The sequence below is a fragment of the Chinchilla lanigera genome, unplaced genomic scaffold, assembly GCF_000276665.1.
Source record: "Chinchilla lanigera isolate Chin_1 unplaced genomic scaffold, ChiLan1.0 scaffold00183, whole genome shotgun sequence".
Taxonomy (NCBI): Eukaryota; Metazoa; Chordata; class Mammalia; order Rodentia; family Chinchillidae; genus Chinchilla; species Chinchilla lanigera.
In genome coordinates, this window is record NW_004955584.1 from 189,872 (window position 1) to 216,927 (window position 27,056).

General features: G+C 46.4%; 3 protein-coding genes across 7 annotated transcripts; 2 read left to right on the forward strand and 1 right to left on the reverse strand.

The window, feature by feature from the left end:
• On the forward strand, positions 1-13,739 carry LOC102009128 (zinc finger protein 304). Its single transcript, XM_005414360.2, has 3 exons — positions 1-365; positions 2,249-2,375; positions 11,929-13,739. The coding sequence occupies exons 1-3, from the start codon at positions 336-338 to the stop codon at positions 13,638-13,640; spliced, it is 1,869 nt and encodes a 622-aa protein (XP_005414417.1). The 5' UTR covers positions 1-335; the 3' UTR covers positions 13,641-13,739.
• Positions 2,290-26,880, forward strand: Znf548 (zinc finger protein 548). Of its 5 annotated transcripts, none has more exons than XM_013509861.1 (4): positions 2,290-2,375; positions 21,309-21,344; positions 23,282-23,408; positions 25,102-26,880. In XM_013509861.1, exons 2-4 carry the CDS (start codon positions 21,318-21,320, stop codon positions 26,556-26,558), a joined length of 1,611 nt encoding a protein of 536 aa, XP_013365315.1. In that variant the 5' UTR covers positions 2,290-2,375; positions 21,309-21,317; the 3' UTR covers positions 26,559-26,880. The 5 variants fall into 5 exon arrangements, with proteins under 5 accessions (XP_013365315.1, XP_013365317.1, XP_005414416.1 ...); XM_013509863.1 differs by lacking the exon at positions 2,290-2,375 and adding an exon at positions 18,692-18,776; XM_005414359.2 differs by lacking the exon at positions 2,290-2,375 and adding an exon at positions 18,870-19,024.
• On the reverse strand, positions 18,627-19,613 carry LOC102024178. Its single transcript, XM_005414409.2, has 2 exons — positions 18,981-19,613; positions 18,627-18,871 (listed from the first exon to the last, which is right to left on the reverse strand). Exons 1-2 carry the CDS (start codon positions 19,481-19,483, stop codon positions 18,652-18,654), a joined length of 723 nt encoding a protein of 240 aa, XP_005414466.1. The 5' UTR covers positions 19,484-19,613; the 3' UTR covers positions 18,627-18,651.
• Positions 26,881-27,056: the final 176 nt, after the last annotated feature.

The window sequence follows — 27,056 nt, forward strand, 5'->3', positions numbered from 1 at the left end:
TCCAGCGTGGGCCTGGCGACGTTTCCGCCTGCTTCCAATCCGCCCTGGCCCGGAAACCCCGGGTGCCCGCGTTGGGCTTCCTGTTGCCCACCCGCTGCGAGCAGGGAGGCAGGGAGTGTACGGGACGGGCCTTTTCTCTGTGTGCGTGTGGCCCAGGCTCTCCACTGCGGCGGGGCGGCCTCGCGGGGCCATGCCCAGCGGGCTGCGCTGTTCCCGCGGCCTGGGGACCTGTCCTCTGAACTCCTCGCGCGCCAGGGGAGGAGTGGGGTTCGGCCGAGCCTTCGGGAAGCTTGCTGCCCCTGCGCCTCCGCTTCTCACCGCCGTCCCCGCCCCTAATGGCGGCCGCGAGGATGGACCGGCCTCAGGTGAATGGAGCGTCTTCAGCCGCTCACTGACCCGGCCTTGGCGGCTCGTGTGTGCTGGGTGCTTCGTCTTTCTCCCTTTTTCCTTGAGCATAAACACCTTCGAGCGCAGGCAGGGGTCGGGGAGCGGAGAGGTTCGCATTTCCAGGGTCCACGTGAGGAGATGTGGGAGAGCCTCCGCCGCAGAAGTCGTACAGCTCCTTGGCGGTTACAATGAATTAGCCGTGTTCCAGGTACCGCCAGTCTCCAGTCTGATGAGAAAGGAAGACGGCGGCTCGTGGTCTGGCCTGTAACTGCGACCTAAGAAGCTGAGCTTTACTTCTGAGGGTTATGGGAGCCCCGAATGGTTCTCTAGAGACTTAGAGATGCTCTGAGGCAGTTCTTAATAGGATTTCCCTGGCTTCAGCGAAGATGTTTTATATGGTCTTTAGGCGGACCGACCAGATTTTCAGAGGAGCCCTTGGTGTCCTGGCACTCGTAGACTGAAGTTGTGTTTTCACTTGTGTCTGGGGGTCTACAAGGAGGGTCTCTTCTAGCGCAGTGTCGAGTCTAGGGCAGAGTTACATGGAGAAGTTCCCTTTCTTTGCTCCAATGGGATGAGGAATGGAAGAGTTCGTTATCCCTGGGAACTGGCATGTGCAAATGCTTGGAGGTGAGATGGAGTTCGGGGTACTGAAGGAACCTCAGGTCTTAACTGTCTGTGAGAAAGAGCAGGGGTAGGTGCTAGGCAGGAATGGCAGACTGGAAAGCAGCGGCTATGTTCTGCGCGTGGTGTCATGGAAGATTGCGAGGAGAGAGGGAGATGACTTGATTCCAGTATTAACAGTCATCCCTGGCTATGAGGTTGAGAACACTGTGGGCATGGCCAAGGAGCCTACTGCAATATTGTTGGTCTCGTCTGTCTCCACCACCAGAGATGTGATAGGGAAGTGATAGAGGTTCAATTTCCTTTTTCCAAGTGGGGTGACAGGGTTTTTTGACATGAAGAAGAAAATGTGAAGAATTATGGGTGACCCCAAGGTTCTATTTATTTGTTGTGGTTTAGCTTGTAGAATGATGGAACTGCCATCAACTGAGACGGACAACTTCCTGGCCGGAGTGATTGTAGTGATTCTGTCAGGAAGTACATAGGTGCTGTTTGTTGAAGAAGTTGCACACACCTTTGTTGAGACACCAAAGTAAATATCAAGGTTTTTCATTCTGGGGTTCTTTTGAAGTGGTTCTTTTGAAGAAATTTAAAAGAAGACTCCAAAGTAGAGTGTAACATAGAGCTATGGGAGTGTCAAAATGTCAGTGCCATTTGTCAGTAAGCAAGATGAAAGAGAGGAAGGAGAAGTGGCTCTGTTGTTTTGGTACATAGGTGGGAATGGTGTCTGTTGTAAAGACAGGTGACTATTTGTGTAACTGTGTGTAGTGGCCCACTGGGGACACCAAGGACATGTGTGTAGTATGGGTAAACGTTTGTCAGTGTTGCTAGGGGTTTCAGAGATGAAGGAGGTGTGGTCCTGAGAATGAAGTGCACGTTGGGAAGACTGCACTGACACTCTCATGACCCTAGTACTGATGGCTTCTGAGACAAAGCTCAGCTGGTTTGGTTGTTTCTGGCAGGCTGCGTAACTGATTGGTAGGAGAGTGTTTGGGATCCTTCATGCCAGAGTTTAGGCAGCACCTCTGTGTACTTGCTTGTTTCTTCTGAAGGCTGAGCACAGTAGTGAGAGAGACATGGGGAGACAGCAGACACTAGTGACCTAAGATCTGACCTTGGCCCTGTTTTTGAAATCTTGGGAAGAGGCTGATCAAGGGCTGCCTGTACTTGCACTGAATCAGAAGGGGGTGGCTTTGTGGAGAGGTGTTGCCCTTGGGCTCATCTGTCACTATCATTCTAGGGCCACGTGACCTTTGAGGACGTGTTCGTGTACTTTTCCCAGGAGGAGTGGGAGCTTCTTGAAGAGGCTCAGCGATTACTTTACCGTGATGTGATGCTGGAGAACTTTGCACTTGTGGCCACGCTGGGTAAGGCCCTTTCTTAGGTGTCTATTGCTAGTTTGCAAATCACCTAAAGTTTAATGGCTTAAAACGATAGAAATAGTTACCTCTTAATTGCAGCACCTTAGGTCTCTGGTCACAGCTTGTGTGGGTGCTGTTATCTCAGCGCTTTCATTCAAACTGTGAGCCAGAGCTGTGGTGTCCTCTAAAGCCTGTTATGGGAAAAGTCTACTCACAAACCTCATCAGTTCTTTGCTGGTAGATAGCCAGAGGCCTCTCTCTAGTTATTGTCTTTGCAGCTAACTTGTACTTGAGCAGATGTCTTAGTTACTTTTCTCGTTGCTGTGACAAAATACCCAACACCCAGAATTAAAGCGGAAAAGGTTTATTTGACTCACAGTTCGCAGAGGTTTCAGTCCATAATCACCTGGCTCCAAGGTGGAGTGGCATGGCAGAGGGGCATTGCAGAGGAGAAACAGCTCATAGTAGGCAGAAGATAGCAGAAGAAACAAGTGGGAGAAACATCTCCTCTGTCCCTTACATTGAATGCAGGCTGCTCATCCCAGGGCAGTGTAGCACTTACACCTGTAATGCTAGCCAGAACGATGCCAAATTGAGTCAGTGGGCTGATTTGCTCTTCACATACCCTTAATTCCAGTATCATACGCTCTAGATTCAGCCACCTTGGAAAAAGCCCTATGACCACATGAGGCTTTGGGGAAACACCTAGACACAAACCATAAGAGCAAGTAAGCAGGAGAATGCCCGGGAGGAAAGTCCAGGTTATAGTCTAATCACGTGACATTTCATTACTTTTTCCGCATCCCGTTTCTTTTTTTTTTTTTTTTTTTGGTTTTTCTCCGGTACCGGGAACCGAACTCACGACCTTGCGCTTGCCAGGCAGGCGCTTTGTCACTGAGCTAAATCCCCAGCCCCCGCATCCCGTTTCTTAGAAATGAGTCAGTCATTGCAGGCAGTAATCAGGGAAGAGGCTTTTGGGAAGGCTAGAATAGGAGGAGGTAGGATCCCTGCTGCCCATCTTTGAGGTTGCCATCCACATGTTACCATACCCTGTTGTCCCTGATCCTCCCCCAGGTGTAGTTCTGTGACTTCCTTCCCTTTCTGTTTTTTCTTTCTTGTGTGTGTTTCTGATTGTCAAATCCTGGACCCTACCCATGCTCCACAAGTGCTAGTCCACTGAATTACACCCCGAGTAAGTGCTGTGAGTTAAGAGTTGGGCTGTGTGCAGTGACCCCTCCTTTCCTGAGTAGTCCCCGCCGGACTTCCCCTTGTAGATCTCCTAGGACCTGGTAAGGGATAATGGGATTTTTCAGTGTTATCAGTGGATTCTGCAGAGCTTGAAGGCTCACTGTCCTGATACCATCCTCCTGGCTGACACTTGTGTTTCTGAAGTTTAATGCTCATCTTCTCCCTGCTATTTCCTGAGGAGTGAATGTTTGTGAGGGTTCGAGTTGATCTGGCATCAGGCATCTTGAGTGATAACCACCAGCATTCCCCCTGCATAGCTATGGTGTGTTTTGTTCAGTCTCCCCTCCTAGATACAAATAAACAAAATCATTAGAGTGATCTGTGGAGCTTTGTGACTTGACCTGGTCACTGTCACTGCTGGGAATGTGAATGGTGTATTTACTGTTTGCTGGAGAGAAATCATGCACATTTAGGCTTAGATGAAGTCACTTTTGTCCTAACCCTTATAGAAGCCTCTTAGGCCCAGATTACAGGGTCTTCTTGCTGGTCTTTCTGCTGCCCTTGGACACAGTGTTGTAATCAAGTCCCAAATAACTTCTGTTCTCTGCCCCTGCAGATGTGTCTATGTCCCCATTCTCTCATGTGGCCAGCTCTTACACACTGGCAGTGTGTAGAACAGTTCACAGATCAGACAGGAGCACAGGAAAATGGGGAAGAGGAAGGAGGCTTCTGTGGCACAGTCTCTGCTTGGGTAGGTTCTGGCCCACTGGGAGCACAAAGATGACCCAAAACACGGCTGAGTTTGGAGCAGTTGTTCCCTGAATGCCCCCAAGGCTAAAGAACAATGTTACCTGGCTGCTGCAGTGCAGTGCTGTGCTTGGCCTGTTCAGTTGGCTACTGGTGCCCAGCTGTCTGCAGAGGAGAAGGTAGAGAAATTGGAAGAAGTTTTACAACTTGAATGAGGTACATATCTCTTCCTCTCAGCCTCTTACATGACGGAGAACATGGAAGATCAGGACAGCAATGTTTGTTTTGACTTTTTTGGTTTACTTATTTTTTGAGGCAGAAGCTCACTATGTATTCCAGGCTGCCTCTGAACTCACTATGTAGCCCAGGCTGGCCTCAACTTGAGGTGATCCTCCTGCCTCAGCCTTCTGAGTGTTGGAGTTACAGGCATGTGCAACCACACCCAGCTCATGTAGCAATCTTGAAATCCTTGATTCCTGCTTTGTGCAGCTGAGGTCAGATTGCTGAACAGAGAAGGTGTGGGAGCTCTTGTTTCAAGACCAGAGTGGGCTGCAAGGGGTTGGAGTCACTGAGAAGAGGTGAATGAGGATGGAGATCCCCCTCCTTGTGAGCCCTGTTTTCTGCTTAACTGTTAATGGGTCGGAAAGCCCAGGCACAGAGTATTCAGCTGGGTGGGGAGGGTTCCTACTCAAGAAGATACGACTGTTCAGGGATAGACTGCAGCAGAATCAGTAGATACTGTGAAAGCTTTTTTGTTTTCAATGCTGGGAGCTGAATCTAGATCCTTGTGCATTCTAGGCAAGTGTTCTACTATAAAGCCATAGCTCCAGCCCCATTTCAAAACCTTTTGAACAACTACCCTGTGAGATTCTGACTTCCTGGATTATGAGATTCTGGGGTAGGGGAGGAGGTGGCGTTTCTGCGGTGGAAAATGAAGCTGAAAAAATAAGGACTATTACCATTCACTGGGCCCTTAGGCAGCACCTACATAATGCCTGACAAACCCAGGGAAATCATTCCTTCCCAGCATGGATCATCTTGGGTGTGGCATAGGCAGTCACCTGGGGACAGGTAACCCATGGAAAAGTGTGGAGGAAGCCTGAGTGTTCTGAGGACTTGGGCATAAGACCGGCCATTACATCCAGATGTTTCAAAGAGCTAATAAAGCAGCTGGGGTAAAAAGAAAACTGTTATAAGATATTCAGAACACACTCCTGTAATCCTAGCACTCGGGAGGCTGAGGCAGGAAGATCATTATGAGTTCAAGACCAGCCTGGGCTACGAAGGGAGCTCAAGGTCAGCCTGAACTGCATAGGGAGACCCTGTCTCAAAAAGATACCCCCTCTCCCCCCAAGAAAAAGTTCAGAAATGTGCAGCCCTCTCCTTTCCCTCCTCAACCCCATTGTCAGACAGGATGTGTGTGAGGTGAGTGAAGTATTGCTGACCTGGGAGAGACTGTGGATCGGCCAGAGTGGGCCTTGTTACAAAACTTGATAAGAAAAAGGGAAAAATAAAACTAGGTGTTAAGGGCCATATTAAAATGACTAGAAAACAGATAGGGCATGATTTATTTTTGCCCAGGGAACAATATATAGAGAATACCATGCAATCTTGGTAGACTTATGGAAGGAATTGAAAAATCAACAATTCTAACCTTTCCTTTCTCCTCCTGTAGAAGGTTGAGGAATTCCTGCTCTCTAGAGCTGCTGTTAATGCAGAGTAGATTCCCTCAGGATTAGGAGCAGAGCCTCAGTTGCCTTAGAGTAAGGAATATAATGGGTGACCAGAGGCCTCACATACAATGTATTATTTGTTGTATTTCCTTGAAAATGAGACTAGGTCTTACATTAATTTTTTGCTCCAAAAGATGCAGTAGAGCTTATTTTCAGGAGATACCTTTTTATTTCATGTACAACATCAACATTTATTCATGTATAACAATCTGTATGTACTCATTTATTCATGTACAGAAATCTGCATTTATTCAAGTACAGTCATGTTGTCTTCTGGAACATTGTCATAATTCTCCAAACCCTGAATTTCTTGCAACTCCATTTCCTGTAGAACCATTGGCCCTAATCACTCCTGTCCAGCAATAAAGCTCTCCTTACATGAGCACTTTTTATCCATGCAGCCTGCTTATAGAACATTGGCAACATAGTTGTCAGTGACTTTATCCCCTTGAGTGCTTCACCCCAGTCATGGCCTCTTGCAGCTGAGCTTCACAAAATTCCCTTTCAGTAAAGTGTTAATTGAAGACTTCCAAGACAGGAGTGGCAAAAAAAAATGTTGACAGTTGAGAATGATGGTCCACCTAAAAAGTGATGAAAAGTTAAAGAAAAATGCAGAAAACATTTCTTTATTTCACACGAGTGCATTAAGTACGTTTGCTACAACACACGGCATATTGAATTATGAAGATTCACGTTAGACACAATCATGAGCGTTTGCTACCAGTTATGCACATTGTTTGCGCATTGTGTCTGTACTCTGATAGGTCATTTGCCAGTGTCTCAAGTTCATCTGTTTACTTAGGCATTTACCTTTCATCCAAAGGCACCCACTTGGGTATTCACAAATATAATTTATATTATCATTTGTTTTAGGTATTAATGTCAATGCTATTTATTTATATTAAACTATAAATATTATAATATAGTATATCCATTGTATGTTGAACTGGATATATGAAATGGATCTATCTGGCTGTCAGTCCCAAATGGGGCTCAAGCATCCTGAAAAATCATATTAGGGCTATTTTCCGGTTAGGTTTTATTTTGGAGAAATATGATACTCGCTCTTCAGTAACAAGGAGAAAACAGTGTTCTGGTAGATACAGGTGCTGAATGTGTGCTAATCCACAGCAACCGTGGGCAGTCATTGGTAGATATGGGCGTAAGGCCATCCCACTGTAGTTTTGTTGCATCTGGGCATTGGGAACACCTCCCCTGTCCTGCATGTGGTATTGACCTCCCTGCCCTTGGGAACATTTTAGGGACCATTACTCTAGTTGGAAAGACATCGTGTACATCAGTAGGGGAATTTCAGCTAATCTCCAGGTAGGAAAGGGAGTATTGAGGTACAAAGCAGAATGGGCTTGTATTAGCCTTCGTGTTCCTAGGAGGGTAATAACTAGAAGACAGCTTAAACTGCCAGGTGGGCTTGCTGAGATTGGAGAAATGATAGAAGAATTAGAGTGGGTTGGAGTTTTATGACCAGCTCAAAGTGCCCCTGATAGCCCTGTCTCGCTGATGCAGAAGCCAGATGGGACTTGGAGAATGACTGTCAACCACAGGGAGCTAAATCAAGTGCTGCCTCCCACCTAACATTACTCAGGTCCTGGAGACAGTTGCATCCTATGGCTGTGTGCATGCTGTCTGGAGCTGGCTAATGCCCTTTCCGGCACTTGGTAAGCAACCAACTCAAACCAGCTCATGTTCCCTTGAGATGGAGGATGGTGGACATTACACGTTCTGCCTCAGGGAGTCCACACAGTCCTGCTGTCTGTCCTGGAACAGTGGTTCCAGGACCTCTCTCGCTCTCCTCACTTCCTGCTCCTTTCCTCTGATTCCATTACATTCATGATATTAAGCTAACTGGTGCGGGTTGTGCCCTTATACAGCTAGATCCACTGTGCACTCATCTGTACATGAGGAAGTGGGCCGTCCACCCCAGCAGCACCTCTGAAAAGTTACTTGGAGTGCTCTGGAAAATAAGCCCTAGCATGATTTTTCTGTGATCCCAGGCACAATGCAAGATGAAGGGCAAACTTCCCCATCCCCATGTGGCAAAGGGCGGACGGGCTTTTCTGGAGTGCTGGGCTGTTGCCAGGCTGTGTTACTCATAGGGCTCAACCCATCCCACGGTATTGGCTCATTAAGAAGAGAGTTACGTGTGATTGGAATGGGTCTCAGTAGGCAGCATTTGAAAAGGCTAAGGTTTTGAGAGCACAGGTTTGTGCTCCAGATACCCCTGTCAGGTATGCCAATGAAATTAGAAGTTGCCAGTACCTGAGACAGCATGAATTGGGCTCTCTGGCGAAAAAGCAAGGACAAAAGTTTCCTCTGAGCTTATGGTCACAGCTGTAGGAGGGATCTAATGCTCGAAACACCCCGTTAGATCAGCAGTTACACAGTGTACAGGTGAAGTCACCGATCAGTACTTTGTCAGTCACAATGCACAGACCTACTTAGAAAGAGGCGCCTGTTTCACCAGCCTCGATGCACTGTGGCACAGACCCCTGCTCTAAACGAGTAGCAGTCAGTATTTACAGCAATGCAGTGTCCTCTGCGATAGTTATTACCTCCCAAACTGTGATGGTGTTGGCCTTGTGATCAGTGAAGCTGCCATTGGCTGCCCTGGGACCTTTGATCTCACAAGTGCAGGAGGGGGTAGCACCCGCACCTAAAGACTCTTGGTGCACAGATGGGTCCAGTGGGAACCCTAGTACATGCATGCACTGTGCTGTGGTACAACCTGCCTCTGCTGCCATCTGATTCGTGGAAGGACATCTGAGCATCTAGTGGACAGAGCTGCAAGCAATGTGGCTGGAGTAACTCATAAGCCATGTCCCAGGCTCTGCTGAAAGCTGGGCAGTGTACTGGGCCCTCACATTGTGGACGTACAGTGGCAAGAACAGTATTTTCACTGGAAAAGCTTTTCTGGGAAGCCACAGCATAGGTACAGGTGTGAAAACCACTGCATGAACCAGGGCCACAACTGACTGTGTAACTTGTGCTGCCTGGAAAGACAGGCAGATGATCTGCTGAGGTGTAGGCCCTGTCTCTGACCCAGGCTGTGGACAAAAAGTGCTAGCATAGGGTGAGCCATAGCAAAGAGCAGGATCACTCCTGAAATAGAGTGGCTTCTTGGCAGCTACAGTCCCATGTCAGGTGTGGTGACATCTCTGGTCCTGTCGTTTCATTCACAAATGGGAACAGATCTGGCTGTGTAGCCCTTATAGGACTGGCAAGTTGATTAAATTGGCTCTTTGGAAACAGTAACTGCATAAATATGCTTTGATCTGTGTAGGTAAAGGTACAGGACTCCTGCAAACCTTTCCCAGCATGAAAACTAACCAAGCTACCACTCCAAGGCCTCTCGAGGTTCAGTGTGTTGTGTGGGTACCTGTACGGTGAAGCAGTGCTTGCACACCCATTTCACTGGACGTGGTCCAGGATTAGGCCCTTCACAGGTTGTATCATGACACTTACCACCTTGCTGTAACCCTTCAGGAAGCTGGGTGCTGGAGCAAAAGAACAGCTTATTAAAACAATAGATATGGGTCCTATTAGACAAACCCAGCTTGGCCAACTGGACTGAAGTTCTTGCAGAAACACTAATACATTCAGATACCCACACAGCGGGCACACTTGCCATTTATGAGCACCCGAGGGCTCTGGACCCCACCCTAAGCATCACACATGCCCACACCTTATGGCCTGATGCCAGAGTTGATACAGAGAGAATGCTGCTGGTTTGCACACTGTAAGCATCAAATCCAGAGGCAGGGACAGGTAAGTAGAGGCTCTGTAACTTTCACTCCCTCCATACTCCCCAGAGTTGGTTGCTGCTTAATGCAGTATGAGGAGCCTCCCAGCTGACACAGTACTTGTTGGACTCTGGACCTGTAGCCATGACCTATGCCCTGAGTGGGCTAAAGGGCACATCCTAGGGGTCTACACTTAGCCTCTTATGTGGATGGCGTGTTGCCATTTATTTGGAATCACTTAAGAGTCCGGTCTTGTTGGCCACGTGTGACCTGCTCTACCACCTCAGGCCCATCTGTGGCAGTTCTAGTGCTGTCCTGTTGGATGGTACAGGGTTACTTTTACAAGTTTCTGGTACATATTTATTTTTCTTTCATAGCTGGAGTCTTTTGCTGTTTTTCCTGGAAACTGTGTGGTTCACAAGCCTCAATTAATTAATTAACCTGTGGTTAACAACCTTGCGTGGCCCTGTCCCTCCTATCGGTGATATCCTAGGCTGTTGGTTTGGTTCCTGGGGCTCCTCGTTATTTTCATTTGCATTTTTGTGCATGTGCCTGTGCTGTGGCTATGGCCTCTGCTCACATACTGGACAAATAGCCTCATGCTGTGTCGCCTACACCGTGCTAAAACCCCTCTTTGGCTCAGGGCCTGCTGAGGAAGAGGGAGGCATGTGAGATCGTAAGATTCAGTTCTGAAGGGCAGAACACAGGGATTCAGCGTGGGAGGAGCAAAGCCACCTTGAGTCATTGCCACTGTGACTGCCCCCGAGTAGCCCTGATACGGCTTTTCTCACATAGTTTGCCAGCACAGTGTAAGTCAGCAAAGCCATGCAGTGGTATGTGGAGCTTCAGAATTGGGTCCTGTGTCATTAGCCCCAGGCAGATGCCTGATGTTCTCGGCCTTAGCTTGAGCTAAACCAGGTAAGCTCTGGGGGGATGAAGTCACATTTTTCCTGACCAGGGGATCAGTCACCTCCCTCTGACCTAGATTTTTCAGATATACTGGTTTTGCTGTCCCCTTGTCCACAGTTCTGTCAGTAAGTGGCTAATAAATTGCACTCTGGAATCCTGCCTGCGTCTTATTTTTAGTGTTGTGGCATCTTGTGTCCAGTTCTCAAATGCTTAAACCAGACTGTTCAGCCACCCAACCCCCTTGGAGATACCTTTCTTAACACTTCCTTTTCTTCACTATGGGGTGGGCCTACCTGGGCAACTCACCTGTCTTTTGTTTTCCTTAAGATTTCATCGCGCATATCCTATGTAATGGCCCAGTTGGAGAAGGGCAGAAAGTCCAGGTGTTTGGCAGGGTAAACATTACTTCGTCACAGTGGGAGAGGCCTGGTGAAGGGCTCTCCGTGCTGCATGGGAGCTAGGGCAAGTGCCATGTTACAACTGGGTTCGTATAGAAACTGCAGTCTGTTTTTGTTTAGCAGTGTTTTATTGCCGTTGCCTATAGCAGTACCTCATTCCTACTCTTCCTTCCCCAGTCTTCACCCTTTACCCATTCATCGTTTCTCCCTGACTTCTGTCTCTTGGCAAATTTGCCACCCTCTGGCCTCCATGGCACATTCTCTATCCTTGTTCCGTCTGTGATGCCGTACAATACTGGCCTCCCTTAATGTGTCAGGATTTTGCACCTTACCTAGTCCTTAAGAATCAACTACTTGAGTTGGGTGTAGTGGCACATGCCTGTAATCCCAGCACTCCGGAGGCTGAGGCAGGAGGATCACTGTGAGTTTGAGGCCAGCCTGGGCTACATAGTGAGTTCAAGTCCAGTCTGAACTGCAAAGGGAGACCCTGTTGCAAAAAAAAAAAAAAAATTAACTACAGTCAACTACTTACTTGTAGTAGGATTTTCTTTGGCCTAGACACATCCTTTGCACAGAGTGCAATTGACTCCAGTAGCCCAGGCCTTGCATTATCCCTTTTGCAGAGGAGTGAATTGGATACCTTCCCTCTACGTATCTTTGAGTTCCTCCATTCTGAGACCTGTACAGACCTAATACTGAAAATTGGCCCTCCCTTTCACTGACCCTGGCTTCCCCATCCTTCCAGCAAGCCAGCACAATCTCTCATTATGATAGGGCTTCTTCCCAACAAATCAACATGCTCTTCACCAAATTTCTTTGATTTCAGGTTGTTGGTGTGAAGCAGGCAATGAGGAGGCACATTCTGAGCAGAGCATTTCTGTAGAAAAAGTGACACAGATCAGGACTGAATCAGGTCTTTGCTTCCAGAGTGCCCACCCATGTGAGATGCGTGATACACTCTTGAAAGCCATTTTGCACCTGGGTGAATGCCAGAACTCACATGCTATGCAGAATATATGCACATGTGAGCCACATGGAAGAGGATGTTCATTCAGTGCAAAATTTTACTGTCACCAGAAGCAGCACTGTAGAGACATTCCCTTCATGGGGGATAATGGATGGGACTCTTTCGTGAAGAGCTGTCTAGCCCGTGTGTTAGGGATACCCGTTGTGTGCGGGGAGGCTGGGGTGGACTTGCTGGACAGTACCGTCCTCTTTCAGCTCCAGCCCCCACGCAGTGAGGTGATCGCGTACGGAAAGAATGAGTGCACGGAGTCTCTCCCAGCCAGTTCCAGTGTTGGCCAACCCCAGGAAGACCGTGATGGACAGATGATTTTCAATTGCAGCAGTGATGGAAAAGACTCCCTAAATACTGTTCCTCTTCTTGACAACCAGAGAACTCAGACTGATACGAGTCCCCTTAGATGCCTACCATGTGGAAATGTGTTTGAGCAGAAGTTAAGTCTTTTCAATCATGGAGAAATTCACAGCGGAGAGAGAGCTCATATGTGTAACGAGTGTGGAAAGGCCTTCGTTCACCTGTCTCACTTAAAAAAGCACCAGAAATACCACACTGGAAAAAGACATTACATTTGCAGTGAATGTGGGAAGACCTTCGGCCGTAAAGACACACTTATTCAACATGAGAGAGTTCACACCGGAGAGAGGCCTTTTAAGTGCAGTGAGTGTGGCAAAGCCTTCACCCGTAAAGACACACTTGTTCAACACCAGAGGTTTCACACTGGAGAGAGGCCTTATGAGTGCAGCGAATGTGGGAAATTCTTTAGCCAAAGCTCCCACCTTATTGAGCACTGGAGAATTCATACTGGAGCAAGGCCTTATGAGTGCACTGAATGTGGGAAATTCTTTAGCCATAAATCTAGCCTCATTAAACATCAGCGAGTCCACACAGGGGCAAGGTCTTATGTGTGCAGCAAGTGTGGGAAAGCTTTCAGCTGCAAAGACACACTTGTTCAGCACCAAATCATTCACACTGGAGTGAGGCCTTACCAGTGCAGCCAGTGTGGGAAGGCCTTCAGCCGTAAGGACACCCTTGTGAAGCACCAGAAAATCCACACTGGAGAAAGGCCTTATGAGTGCAGTGAATGTGGGAAGTTATTCAGACATAGCTCCAACCTTATTGTACACCAGAGAATTCACACTGGGGCAAAGCCTTATGAGTGCAGTGAATGTGGAAAGTGCTTTAGCCACAACTCTAGCCTCAATCTGCACCAGAGAGTTCACACTGGAGCAAGGCCTTATGTGTGCAGTGAGTGTGGGAAAGCCTACATTAGTAGCTCTCACCTTGTTCAACACAAGAAAGCTCACACTGGAGCAAGACCTTATGAGTGCAGCGAATGCGGGAAACTCTATAGCCGCAACTCTAGCCTCATTCTCCACCAGCGAGTGCACACTGGAGAAAAGCCTTATGTCTGTGATGCATGTGGGAAAGCCTATAGCAGGAGCTCACATCTTGTGCGGCACCACAGAGTTCACCGTGGAGAGAGGGCTCGCGCATGCAGTTTTAGTGATCCTTAGCTGCCCCTCTTTAGCTTGTTTTGCATACAGTATTCACACAAGAGAAAGGCCTTATGAATGCAGAAAAGTCACCATGTCCTCTTTCTTACTCACTAGAGAAAAGCTCTGTGTGCTCTCTGGAGACAATCGTTAGCTCACAGGTAAACCTGTCTGTTCTGACATCCGTCCTGGGGAGAGTCCAGTAAATGCTGTATATGTGGGAAGTGGCCATGAGGTGTGTTGGACTCTCAGTGCTGTCCAGGGCTCTTGGCAGTTATGTCACTGCCAGTGCCTGTGGTGCAAGCCATCATATGCTCCCACCTGTGTGTGTCAGGCTCTCTGTTCTGCTCAGTGAAGGCAGATACCTGCTCACTCTTCTGTTCCCTATAGGGGTTGTGAATGTTCTGAGCCCATTGAAGGTCCTCACTTCCTTTCTCATGGCTAGGTTCTGAGTGGCCATTGTCTTCAGACTGGCATGAAGGATCTGAGATAGGATCTGCTGGGGATTTCTAGGCAAGATTCCCCATTGGTAGTGTTGATCATGAACACAGTAGTCATCCAAATCACCCATCCTTGCTAACTGCTTATCTTATACTGCAGACTTACGCAGTGATAAATGTTGCTATATATTGTCGTCCTTTCCTCTTGGTTCTGTGTACTGTGTGGAGTAGACTGAGAAAAAAAAAAAATAAGTCTGCCAGTGTGAAGGGAGGGATACCTTTTGTGGCACAGATTTTATTTTCTTGACCACAGGTTAGCCAAGAAAAGTTCCCAGTCTAGTTTGACTTAGTGTACTCTATTGTGGCCGATAGAAAAGACTGAAGAGCTTTATCTGCCTAATTCTCTGGCTTGAATGTAAGGGTCTCTTGTGAGCCCAGTATTCATTCTGAGGAAGGTGTGAATGGTGTGAAAGTCTCCCATGCTTCCAGTCCCTTAAGTGTCACATGTTCTCTAACACTGTTGAGGAATTATTGTCTCCTAGACTTGTACAGGAGCCAGTCTCTGATAGCCAGAATCCCATAGGCAAGTGCTGTGGGTTGTAGGACCTACACTGCAAGGTGAGAATCACTGGTACAGAAACAGTGAAATAACAGAGTGGGGGTGACTATGGCAACACTGATTTGTCCTTCCTAAAGGGCTATCCACAACGTCCAGGTAGTTGTGGCTGTTTTGAATGAGGATGTGTAGAAATTCTCAAAGTCTCTAAGACATTGCCATTTCCTGGGGCCACAACTACTGTGAGTAAATAAAGATTTGTGGATTTTTGTAGCTCCATGGGCTGCTGACGGGAAGGCCATCACTGCACAGCTGCTTCTCTGACCTCACCTTCACTCCTAACTGAAGCAGGCATAAACTTCATTGTTTTGCAGGTTTTGGTCACACTGAGGCAGGGGTCACTCTCCTAAATTGGGAGAGGAATGCAGTGCAGCCAAGGTAGTTTGCACATCTGACTTTCTGTGAGGACTTGTAGATGATTTTCCATCCTTACCCTGAATATTTAGTTCTTAATAGCTTTATGATATATGATTAATACCTCACACTACAAATAGGTAAATTGCAAGATTTGCACTTTTTCAGCCTGTGTATACACCTTTGAAATTACCATAATCAAGATAATGAATGTATCCAACAGAAGCAAAAGATTCCTTGTGTCCCTTTATAATTCCACCAGTCCTTATTGCTCCCAGATTTACAAGCAGCAAGAGGCAGTTTATATAAAAAAGGAAATCATGGTATGTACTTTTTTGAGGTTGGGAGCTCTGACTTTTTTCAGTAATCATCACTATTTTAAGATTTTTTTCCTATTGTTGCATGAATCAGTAGTTAATTTGTATCTCTTAGCAGTATTCCATTGTATACCACAGTTAAAATCTATTCAGTTGTTAATGTTTAAGTTGTTCCCAGTTTTTTACTATTACAAATAAAGCTGCTATGAATAGTTGTGTTTGAGTTATGAGAGAATTGCATTGATATGGCATTTTTTACCCATTCACTGATTGAAAGTCATATCAGTTGCTTTCAAGATTTGGAAATTGTGAATAAATCTACAATAAACATCTGTGTGCAGTTTCTGTGTGGACATCTTTTAAACTTTTTAGTTATCTGCCAGGGAATGTGATTTGATGGATTATATGTTAAGAATATATTTATAGTCATAAGCTGTCTTTCAAAGTGACTGTACCACTTTGAATCCCAACCATCAATAGATGACAGTTTTCTATTTTAGCCACTCAAATAGTTAATAAAGTGTTACATCATTGTTGCTTTAGTTTGCCATTGCATAATGACAGGTGATGGCATCCTTTCATGTTCTTTTCAAAGTGTCTTGAGGAGAAATTTTTAATCAAGTCCGGCTTACTCAATTTTTCTTTCATGATCTTTATTTTCCATGTTTTTGTTAGCTTTACATCACTCTAACAAAATGCTTGATATAAAGTAGTTATGAAGTAGAGAAAGATTTATTTTGCCAAGGTTTCTGAAGATTCATGTCCAGAATCAGGTATCTGTTGGTTTGGGCCTCTGCTAAGCATGGAAATTCATGTTGTGTATATTGGAGCAAGTGGTCCCATCTTAAGCCAAGAAGAAGAGAGAAGGAATGAGAGTTGTGTGAGGGGGAGAATGCTGATACAAAACTCATCAGATCCTTTACAGCAGTGGCTGATAAATGGTAGAGTAAATGACTGGCAAACAAAGGTGAAAGGTAAATATAGGAGCAACTGGAAAGATCAGGTCTTTCCAGAGATGTAAGACAAGAAATAGCCCTCACACTGTCCACAGTGTCCAGGCTGAGTGTCATTTCAAAGCTGATGACAGGAGGGCTGGGGATTTAGCTCAGTGGTACAGTGCCTGCCTGGCAAGCACAAGATCATGAGTTCGATTCCTGGTACCGGAAAAAAAAAAAGCTGATGACTAATAATTATGACTCCTATATTAATTATATTAATTTCAGAAAGGCATATTTTAAAAGGAAAAAAGCTCTGTCTTGAAGTATTATTTTAATGGAATTCCTAAGTTTTTTTCTTTTTTTAAACAGTGTCATCTGTAACCAAGTTGTTACATGGTGTGTTCATTTCCTTAGGAAAATCCTCAATGTAAAATGGCAGGGCCAGAGATATAGCTCAGTGGCACAAATGCCTGGCAAATGCTGGGTCCTGAGTTCGACTCCAGGTAAAACCGCCCCCCCAAAAAGTAAAATGTCAGTGTCACATACATGCTGAATAATTGAATACTTCGATGTATTTTAGGAGGGATCATTTTTTTTTTTCAGTTTACTGAGCTAGTCAGCAGAAAACAAGAGTTGCTATATTCTGCCTATTCACCTCTGTCCTAATCCCTTTTTCTCTCCTTAACATTTATGTTAGCGTGTATTCAGTTAGTATCTTTCAGATGAATGATACTTCAATAATTAGGAGAAACACAAAATGGAAATAAAGTTTTTATTACTTCCACATGCTGAAGGAGAAAGGCACACTCAGCAGTCCCACATGTGGAGTGAGGGAGCCCTTGGAAAGGAACAGGGTGAGGATACAGAGAAATGAAGAGAGGATAGAAGAAAGTAAGTAGGGCTGTGCCTTTTAAAGTAGTACGGGAGTGACTACATGAGGATATCCCCTTTGGGCATGAAGGGACTATATCCATGTTAGGGTGTGTGGTTTAAGGAATTCTAATGAGTTTTCTTCACTCAAGAAAGCAGTATGCAAAAAAGGTGAGCAACTTTGGCTTTCAGTTTGTCCCAATAATTCATGAATATCAAATAGACAGTATTGCATCTAAGAATACATGCCACAGTCTTGTATATATATATATATATATATATATATGCAGAACAGCTGATAACTGCACAGTGCATCTCATGCATCTACTATTGTGCCTGAAACTCAGTACGTGCTCGTTGGGCATTTTGAAAGCAGTAAATCAATGTCCCTGTTCATTTTTACCTTTATGGTGAGTCTTGCACTTTATTGTCTTTACTTCTTTCACCAAACTTTTAATGAACAGTAATTTCAAGTATTAAAACAACTTACAGTTTGGAGAGAAAAGCATGAATATGGCAAAAGTTTCAGTACAGCTTTGGGTTCAGCTTCATTCTGACTTCTTGGACTTAACTGTCTCTGTCAAACTTCCCTGAGAACTTACCCCTGCCCCCCACGTTACAGACACGTTTCTCTAGAAATGTTTCTGGATAACTACATGATCATTTTAAATATCTCTTGGGAATTTGTGTTTCAGCATTTTTTCAGCTCCCCCTGTAGACAGCATGGCAATTACAAATGGGGGGGATAAATCACTTCTCAGCAAGACAATGAAATTGTGCGATATCACTTTTTCTTAGGGATGATTCCCTCTTTGTACATATGCTCCTGCTAAATGGCACACAGTGTCTTTGCAGGAAATTGCCTGTGATCAGTTGATGTAATTTTCATTTTGAGATTAAAACAACTGGAAAATAGCTGCGAAGTATTATTTTAATGAAATTGTTGTTCCCAGGGTAGGAAAACAATGACTGATCATATAGCCAGGAAAAATGTTTCTCTGGAATGAAAGACACATTTCGGTATACCTCAGTGAAGCCTGTCAGCCCTCCTCCTCATTCCACTGCCTGTAGTCTTCCATGTCCTGGACCAAACATATTGAAGATTGTTACCGTTTCTTGTTATTATTTTATTCTTGGTGCTGGGGATTGATCCTAGGGTCTCACTCATGCTAACCGTGTGAGTTGCCAGAGGAACATTCCAAACCTCTTTGATGCGTAGCTCTCGCTATGTAGTTGAAAAATGGCAGCACAACGGACAGTGAATAACTGTCAGGGGACAGTGCATTCCCATGGTGTATCCCTTTGGATGTGTAGCCTTTGAGAACTTACTCTGCCTCACAGAGGCTGAAACAACGGCTTCCTAATATTTCTGTGCGTATCCTAAACTACACTCCAAGGAAGTCTGTGTTGGTTGCGTTTAAGCGGAAGCCGAGCACCCTCCGGTCTCTGGAGCCCCAGAGCTCCACTTCCCAGAGCCCGTCCAGGTTCCCTTCGCCTTTACCAGGAAAGACGTGACCAAGTTGCAGAGGCACAGCTGGAGCGGCGGGGAGACTCCGTTTCCCAGAAGTCCTTGCGCTGCACACGACTGCTGAGCCGGTGGAAGCTTCTGCGGAGTTGTTCAGGTGCGTGCGCACCACGAGGGGCGGGACTTCCGGTGTCCTCCTGGCAGGCGCCATGGTTTCCTAAACCGCTAAGCTTGCGGAGTGCTTGGTTATCACTGAGGTGACAGAGCGGAAAAGCAGGAGAAGCGGTGTGATTCCCAGCGCTCAGAGGAGGAGCTGAGGCTCAGCTGAGCCGGGCTGGTGACGGCGGCGCCCTTGTCTTACCTCGTGTCCCCGCCCAGGTGCCCCGGGCCGTGCGCTCGGCGCAGGTGGGTGCTGCGGCCCGCTGCCCGCGTCCGTGCGGAGCGCGGTGGGGCTCGGCGCGCGCCCCGCAGGCCAGGCCTGTGTGCGGAAAGGGAGGGTCTCGTGGTCCCCCTCCTGGCCCTAGCGGTGAGGCGTGGAAGTCTGTCCCGCGACTCCTGGACCGGCTTGCCCCAAGGCTGCGGGCGCCACGGAGTGGGCGCAGCGGGGAGACGGGGGTTGTGAGAAAAAGAGCGGCGGGTGGAGCTTCGTCCGGATGACAGCCCAGAACTCTCCAGGCCGAGGAGGGCGTGTCCCGAGCGGGTGGGGAAACAGAATAGGGACTTGAGGCAGGGAGGCTGAGACCACTGCAGCTGAACTCCAGGAACACCTGGGTCGGGAGCAGACCAGAGTGGTGGCATTGGAAGCGCAGTGTGATGAGATTCTTCATGGACCTCCAAGGTAGTCCAGAAGGTTTCACATTGCATCAGATAGGACGGCAAGAGTAGTTAGCATTCTGTCTTCCTCAGAGGTTCCCGAGCCAACATCTGAAATAATGCTTTTGGAGAAGTGAGCTTTTAGAGAAGACCGTGGCTGAGATTTTCTTTAAATTTTATTTTAAAGAGAAGAGAAGATAAACAGTGAAACCGAGTTTTGAAACAGGTTAGTAGGACAGTTACAGTAGTCGATAGATGGCATATTGTCTTGGTAATAGTTAGAGGACAGGACAGAGGCGTGGTATCTTCTCTAAACAATATTAGCACGAAACATTGTTTTCAAGGAGCTAGGAGAAGCTAGCTGTAAAACTATCTTAACTATCCTGTGTATACATATATTTTTTTTGCCCGTTCTTCCTTTCCTCTTTACCCTAACGCAGTTTGTCTTTTCTTTTGCACAGTTTTTCCCCAGTTCACAATATTTATTGTACGTTTCAGATCCTATTTTCTTGTTCAGTTTCTCACACTAATGAGACGATACAGTGTTTACACATATGGGTCTGATTTATTTCACTTACGAGTATGGTCTCGTTACATCCATTTACCTATAAAAGTCTCCAGTTTATCCTTTTTATGACTGAGTAATACTCCATTATATATATAAAAAAACACATCTTTTTTATCCATTCCTCTGTTGATGGGCATCGAAGTTGTTTCCAAGACTTAGCTATTAGAAATGGTGCTTCTATACATGGATACACATATATCACTGTGGTATGTTTTTAATTTTTCTGGGAAGATACCCAGAAGGGGGATAGCTCATTTGAATAAGGCCTCTAATCCCAGTTTTTAAAGTGATTTCCACAGTGGTTGCACCAGTCTACATTCCCACCAGCAGTGGAGAAGAGTTCCTTTTTCCCTACAGCCACTCCGGCATTTGTTATTGGTTGATTTTTTGATGATAGCCGGTCTCATGGCTGAGATTATTGTTCACAACTCCGACCTAGAAAGCCTAAGACCTGGCAGAGGAGAGATTCTGGCTTGTGGATGTAGAAAATGAGGCCTGGACATGGTAAGAAGCTGGCCTAGGCAAAAGGCTGAAATATGAGGCTGTTTAGGTTTTCCACCTGCAGGCCTGGCTGATCCTCAAGGCTGCTGTCTGTGGAACAAGAGAGAGGTCATCCAGGTTAGTGGAGCAGCTGGACTCCAAACCTGGCCATTATATTTTCCTCCATCACATCTAGGCCAAGAGGGGATTATTTAGTATTGTAATCAAGGGACCTGGAAAAGCTCCTGGTTGCAGAAAGGACTAGTAGCTGACCTGACCCCTCAGGTCCTTCCCATAGCTACTTACTGATACAAATACAAATTAACCACTATCCCTCTGAGTATGTACACATTTGTAGCAAGTGAAGTTACTCAGTTAAATTTCTGCAAACAGTTTATAATTGGTTGGACATTAATTTACTTCTATTTGCTTATCATGAGAGATCTCTAAAATCTCGAAAAGCTGGATGTATACACCCAGTTTGAAAGCCTTACTAATTCATTTGCACTGAAAACATACAAAACCATTCATTAATCCTATGACTAGTAATAGCTGGTGTGGAGTATGTGAGGTGGTTTTACCAGTATAAACCCTGTGAGAGAGAAACCATTCTTATCCTCTGAAGATGAGGCTTAGGGAGATTCAGATCTTTTCCAGAGCCATAGGTCTGCTAAGAAGCCCTTAAGCACTGCAGTGTGATGAGCTGCGCTTATGCAAACACATTGAGGTCAGTGTTTTTCCAAGGCAGGGCAGAGAGGCCATAGTCCAGCTCAGCCTGTGAGATTCTAACATGGTGGCATATTTCTCATGGCCTCTTTCTTTCCATAGGGCCCACAGATGATGGCAGATATGGACCCTTCACAGGTCAGTAGAGGGTTTCCTACCTTACACCAACACTGGTTATCTCCCAGATGGCTTTCACACCCCAATCCTGAGACTCTTGTCCTTCTCCTTGTCTTATATATGAAGACTAGGTGGTTCCATAAGGCCCAGCTTCCTACATTTAGTAGTTCTCACTTTGGGTGAGTGATAAGCTAAATTCTATCAGCACTGTGGGCATGGGACATAGAATGTTTCAATGGTTGGAGGTAAGGCAGAGGAAACCAGATGTCTGTGTGTGGTGGGAGTGGGGTCAGTGAGAGGGATGGCTAGAGACACACAGAGACCAGGCCTGGAATGACCGTGTGGTTCCGGGCTGCAGAAGAGTTAAAGGAAAAAAAGACAGTGGTGTGACCTAGACTTAAGAGGTTCCTTCTGGCTTGAGTATATTTTAAACTAAAATTGTTTACATTTTATGATACAGGAAGTAAGGAACCTTGGGAGATTAGATGAAAGGAGAATTGGGAATGTCCTCCTGATCTCTGGTCTTGTTTGGAAGAATGGATAGATGTTCCATCAACTAAGATGGGGGAACTCAGCAATATGAGGAATTTTTAGAGGGAATGAAAGAGTGAGTATTGTCCATGCTACAAATGTTCCTGACATTCCTGGTGAAGCAGTTTTGGTCAGAGACATCCATAATATGGTGGCTGGCATGTGGACTGGAATGAAGCTGTGGGGAGAAGTTAGGAGGCCGTTATCATGGATGTGGATGTTGGAGGGAGAAAGGAAACAAGGTAGTAGTGATGCTAATGTTGAATGGGGTGAGCTGTTGGTGGGTGGGAAGGTGGTGTGTGAAGTTAGTGCAGTTAGGTTTTATATGAGCTTTTGGAGACTGTTTATTGGACAAGGTGTTTAATAAAGAAGCTGGAGACAGCCAGGAGAGAGGTCCTTGCCTAGGCTTGAGTAGCTTTGAAGTGAGAAACAGGCAGATGGGGAGACCCTCAAAGCAGGGGTTTGGGCTGCCCCTGGTGTGAGGGTACTTTGGTGTTCTAGGACAGGACTGGGGCTGAATTGGATACGAGGTGTATTTGCCGAGTTGCACCTGGTTTCCATGTGTGGAGTGGCCAGCTCGAAGGTAATGGAAATGTCTGCAGTGTGGCCATGATGGAGGTGTGTCCGCAGAGTGAGGTGCAGGGAGAGAGGTGTGAAGGGTTAACCCTGAGATCAGGCACACAGGGGAAGGTGATCCTGAGTTTGGTGGTCTGGGATGTAGGATCTGGAGGACACCAGGGAATTGGCTGGCTGCAGGGGGTGGAGTTCTGTGTAGCAGGCCCACAGTTTAGACAGTGGTTTTTCTTCCTCTTGTGTGTCAGACTCAGCGATAAATGAAAATGAGAGAAAAGGCACCAGTGTCACTAGGACTGGTGTCTGTTCCACACTGGGAAGGTGTGGAAGAGGCTGAGCAGTGGATGGTTGCAGGGGAGAAGGACTTAGAACCTAGAGAGAGAAAAATATGGCAGTAGTGGTTGTACCTGTGGGGTTTTAGTTTACAGATGTGAGTGAAAGCAGTGACAAAGGAGATATTTATTCCTTATATTTCCTGAAGCGTGCACACCATGCAGGGTCCTACGGCAAAAAATTGCCTTGATAGGAGGCATAATACATGAGCAAGGAGGAAGCTGAGGTCACCGTCTTTACTGGGGCTCACAAGGGAGAGACAAAGCAAGCGGGGTGACCTGCTGAAGTTTGGCAGGGTGCTGCCGCTGGTTGTTCAGTACTTGCCCTGGGTTGATTCAGGACAGGTGGGTTGGGCTGTGAAAGTTAAATGAGGAGGTCATTTGGAATATGGGCTGGGAGAGGTAAACAAACCTAGCTCTTAGCCCTTTAGTTACTGAGGGCCAAGTAGAAGAGTCTAAAAATCAAAGAAAGCAGAGTTGCAAAAAAGCTGTGCATTTACCGAACGGTCTTCACTGTGGCAGGGCCGTGTGGTCTTTGAGGACGTGGCCATCTATTTCTCCCAGGAGGAATGGGGGCACCTCAGTGAGGCCCAGAGATTCCTGTACTGTGATGTGATGCTGGAGAACTTGGCACTTCTGTCCTCACTAGGTAAGGCCCTCACACCCACTCAGCGTCTGGTGGGCTGTGGTTTCCCTACTACCCAGGTGCAGCTCTTGTCTTCCCACATCCTGACCATGGCACAGACTTCTTGTAGTTTCCTGGTAGCGTGTTATTGGAGATGTGGAGCTCTGGATTTGTACCCCTCTCTGCATGCAGCTCCATCTTTTGCTGCTCTGAGGGCTTGCAGAAAAGGACCCGAGTCAGAAATGTTAAGTTTCTCTAAGAGATCCCAGTGCCCTGCCTGTGCCTGACCAGGTCACCCTGTCCGTGTGTGTGGAGGCTCCATGCTCCAGGTTGTGCCCTGGCTCTTGCTGATGTTTTTGGTGTCTCTCTGTGCCAGTGTCTTAGTTACTTTTCTCTCACTGCTGGGACAAAACACCTGGCCCCCAAAATTAAGGAAGGAAAGGTTTATTTAGCTTACAGTTTGTGGAGACTGCAGTCCATATTTGGCTGGCTCCACGGCAGAGTGGCACGTGGCAGAGGGCAACCATTCATGGCAGCTGAAAACAGCAAAAACAACAAGTACAAAAGCAGGGAGCAGCAGCTGGCAGAGCAAGCCTCTTTCCTTCCCTTACATTGTATGCAAACTACCTGCCCCAGGGCAGGTGTCGCACTCATATCCCTAATTCCAACACTGAACCATGAATCAGTCATAAACTCTAGAAGCCTGTCCCATGACTGCATGACGCTTTGGGGGGACATCCAGACACAAACCATAGGAGCCAGGAATATCTGACACCAACCTGGTCACCAGTTGGAGGCCATGAGATTTTTGCAGGGCTTTTCTGTGATGTGACTATAGCCTGTGGTGTGCTGTCGGGTGGATCCCTGGACATGTTCTTCACTCCCTTTCTCTGTCTTTCCCCTTGGAGTGACCTTTTCCAAGTTCCACCCAAGTCCCTTTGAGTGATGGGGAGGTCTCCAGTACCCAGGAGGGTGGATATGAATACCAGTGATTGTAATAGCATCTCACAGGGATGTGGTCCTGGTGCCAGGGAATTGAGAAAGGGCTTCATATCAGAGCTTGTTTTTGATCACATTGGGAACCTTTCCTACACTGCCATTGTTTGATGCCAGGACCAGTAGCCATCCTCATTTCCACCTTTTCTCCCCCACTGTTGTTTGCTTAGTCCTCCTGTCCCTGTCTGTGCCTGGTCCTTTATCCATCCATCCGCTCCTATCGCTTCTCGGCCTTTTGGCTAAGATCAAGTGTAGCATCCATCCGCTCCTCCCCACCCCCACTTCTGTGGCACCGCCTCTCACCCATTGTCTCCATTGTTCCCTAGACAGATGCCTCCAACACATGGTTTATACTTATGGTGCAGTTAGGTGTGCGTGTATTACCCAGTATTCCTTGAACTTTGCTGATCTGTCAGAATAGGTAGCTCTGCATCTGGACACAGCCTTCAACACACTGCTTCCCAGTCACCAGCAGCTGTAGCCTGGTGAAAGCCTTTGCAGAGGAATCGGGTAGAGAGCCTGCTTCTTTCCCCAGTGTACTTCTTTTTGTGTCTTTACTCATCACTGGGCTTTCCTGCACAGCAGGCCCTCCTCTCACTGGCTCTATGTCCATCCCCTAGCAGGAAGCCTGTGAACTTACTGTGGATGTGACACACATTTGGGATGAGGATGCCCTCCCACCAAGGTCAGCACACCCCACCAACATGTTCTCTTCTTGCAGGTTGCTGGCATGGAACCGAGCATGAGAAGGCACTTTCTGAGCAAGGAATTTCTGCAACAGCATCACAGGTTACCTTTCCAAAGCCAGAGTCGTCCACTCGGAAGACCAAGCCTAGGGAGACATGTGACCTGCTCTTGAAAGATATTCTGCACCTAGCTGAGCACAGTAGAACAGAAGCTAAACAAGAGATGTATTTTTGTGAGACAGAGCTTTACTGGCCTCAAAAGCAGATTGGACAGAATCCTTCAGGAAGGGACAGTTGGAGACTTTCATTTTTGAAGAACCACAGAGTTCATATGGCAGAGGGAACCTTCACATACAAGGAAGGATGGAAGGAATTGCCAGCTACTTCAGGCCTTCTGCAACACCAGGCCCGTCACTGTGGGCTGAAGCCAGACAGGGAAACCGAGGGCAGGGAAGCCCTTCCAGCTAGACACAACAGTTACATGTGCAGTAAATGTGGGAAACCTTTCACATGTAAATATTCACTTGTTGAGCATGAGAAGACTCACACAGGAGAAAGGCCGTATCAGTGTAGCAAATGTGGGAAATTCTTTAGGTACAATGCCAACTTCATGAAACATCAGAATATTCACAGTGGAGAAAGGACTTACGAGTGTAGAGAATGTGGAAAATCATTCATGTACAACTATAGACTCATGAGACATAAGAGGGTTCACACTGGAGAAAGGCCTTACGAATGTGATATTTGTGGGAAATTCTTCAGGTACAGCTCCACCTTCTTTAGACATCAAAGAGTTCACACTGGAGAAAGGCCTTATGAGTGTAATGTATGTGGGAAATTCTTTATGGACAGCTCCACCCTCATTAAACACCAAAGAGTTCACACTGGAGAAAGGCCTTACAAGTGCAGCGAATGTGGGAAGTTCTTTAGGTACAACTCCACCCTCATTAGACATCAGAGACTTCACAATGGAGAAAGGCCTTTTGAGTGTAGCATATGTGGGGAATTTTTTAGGTACAACTCTAACCTTGTTAAACATTGGAAAGATCACACTGGAGAAAGGCCTTACAAGTGCAGTGAGTGTGGGAAATGCTTTAGGTACCACTGCAGACTCATTAGACATCAACGAGTTCACACTGGAGAGAGGCCTTACGAGTGTAGTCAGTGTGGGAAATTCTTCCGGTATAACTCCAACCTCATTAAACATTGGAGAAATCATACTGGAGAAAGACCTTATGAGTGCAGGGAGTGTGGGAAAGCCTTTAGCCACAAACATATACTTGTTGAGCATCAGAAGATTCACACTGGAGAAAGACCTTATGAATGCAGTGAATGCCGGAAGGCCTTCATTCGAAAGTCCCACCTGGTTCATCACCAGAAAATCCACAATGAAGAAAGGCTGGTGTGCTCTGTGAATGTGAGGAATTCTTTAGGTACAGCTCCAGCTTCATTAAACATCAAAGATTTCACCATGGAGAAAATTTACCGTTGATTTTTAATTGGAGAATGTTTTTTGAATTCCCATTTCTCCTGCAATTAATCTCCAGAACTTTTTATCTTGCAGAAGTAAAACTATTGCCATTAAGCAAGAATACTTCATTTCTTTTCCCTACTGGCCCCAGCTACTGCTACTCTATACTTTGTACCTGAGTTGGACACCTATTGCTCTATTATAAGCAGAACTGTACAGTATGCGTTTTTGTGACAGATTTATTTGACTTAGGCTAATGTCCCTAAGGTTCATCCATGTGTAACGTGTCAGAAATCTATTCCTTTTTTTCAGTGAAATAACATTCCATGGTATGTGTACACCATATTTCCTTATCTCTTCATTGATTAATGGATACTTGGGTAGTTCTAACTTCTAGCTATTAGGGAGGATGCTAGTATGAAGATGAGTGTACAGATAGTTATTTGAAACCCTGCTTTCAGTTTGGGTGTTCCCAGAAAGAAAAGTACTGGATCATATGGTGGGTGTCTTGATTTTGTA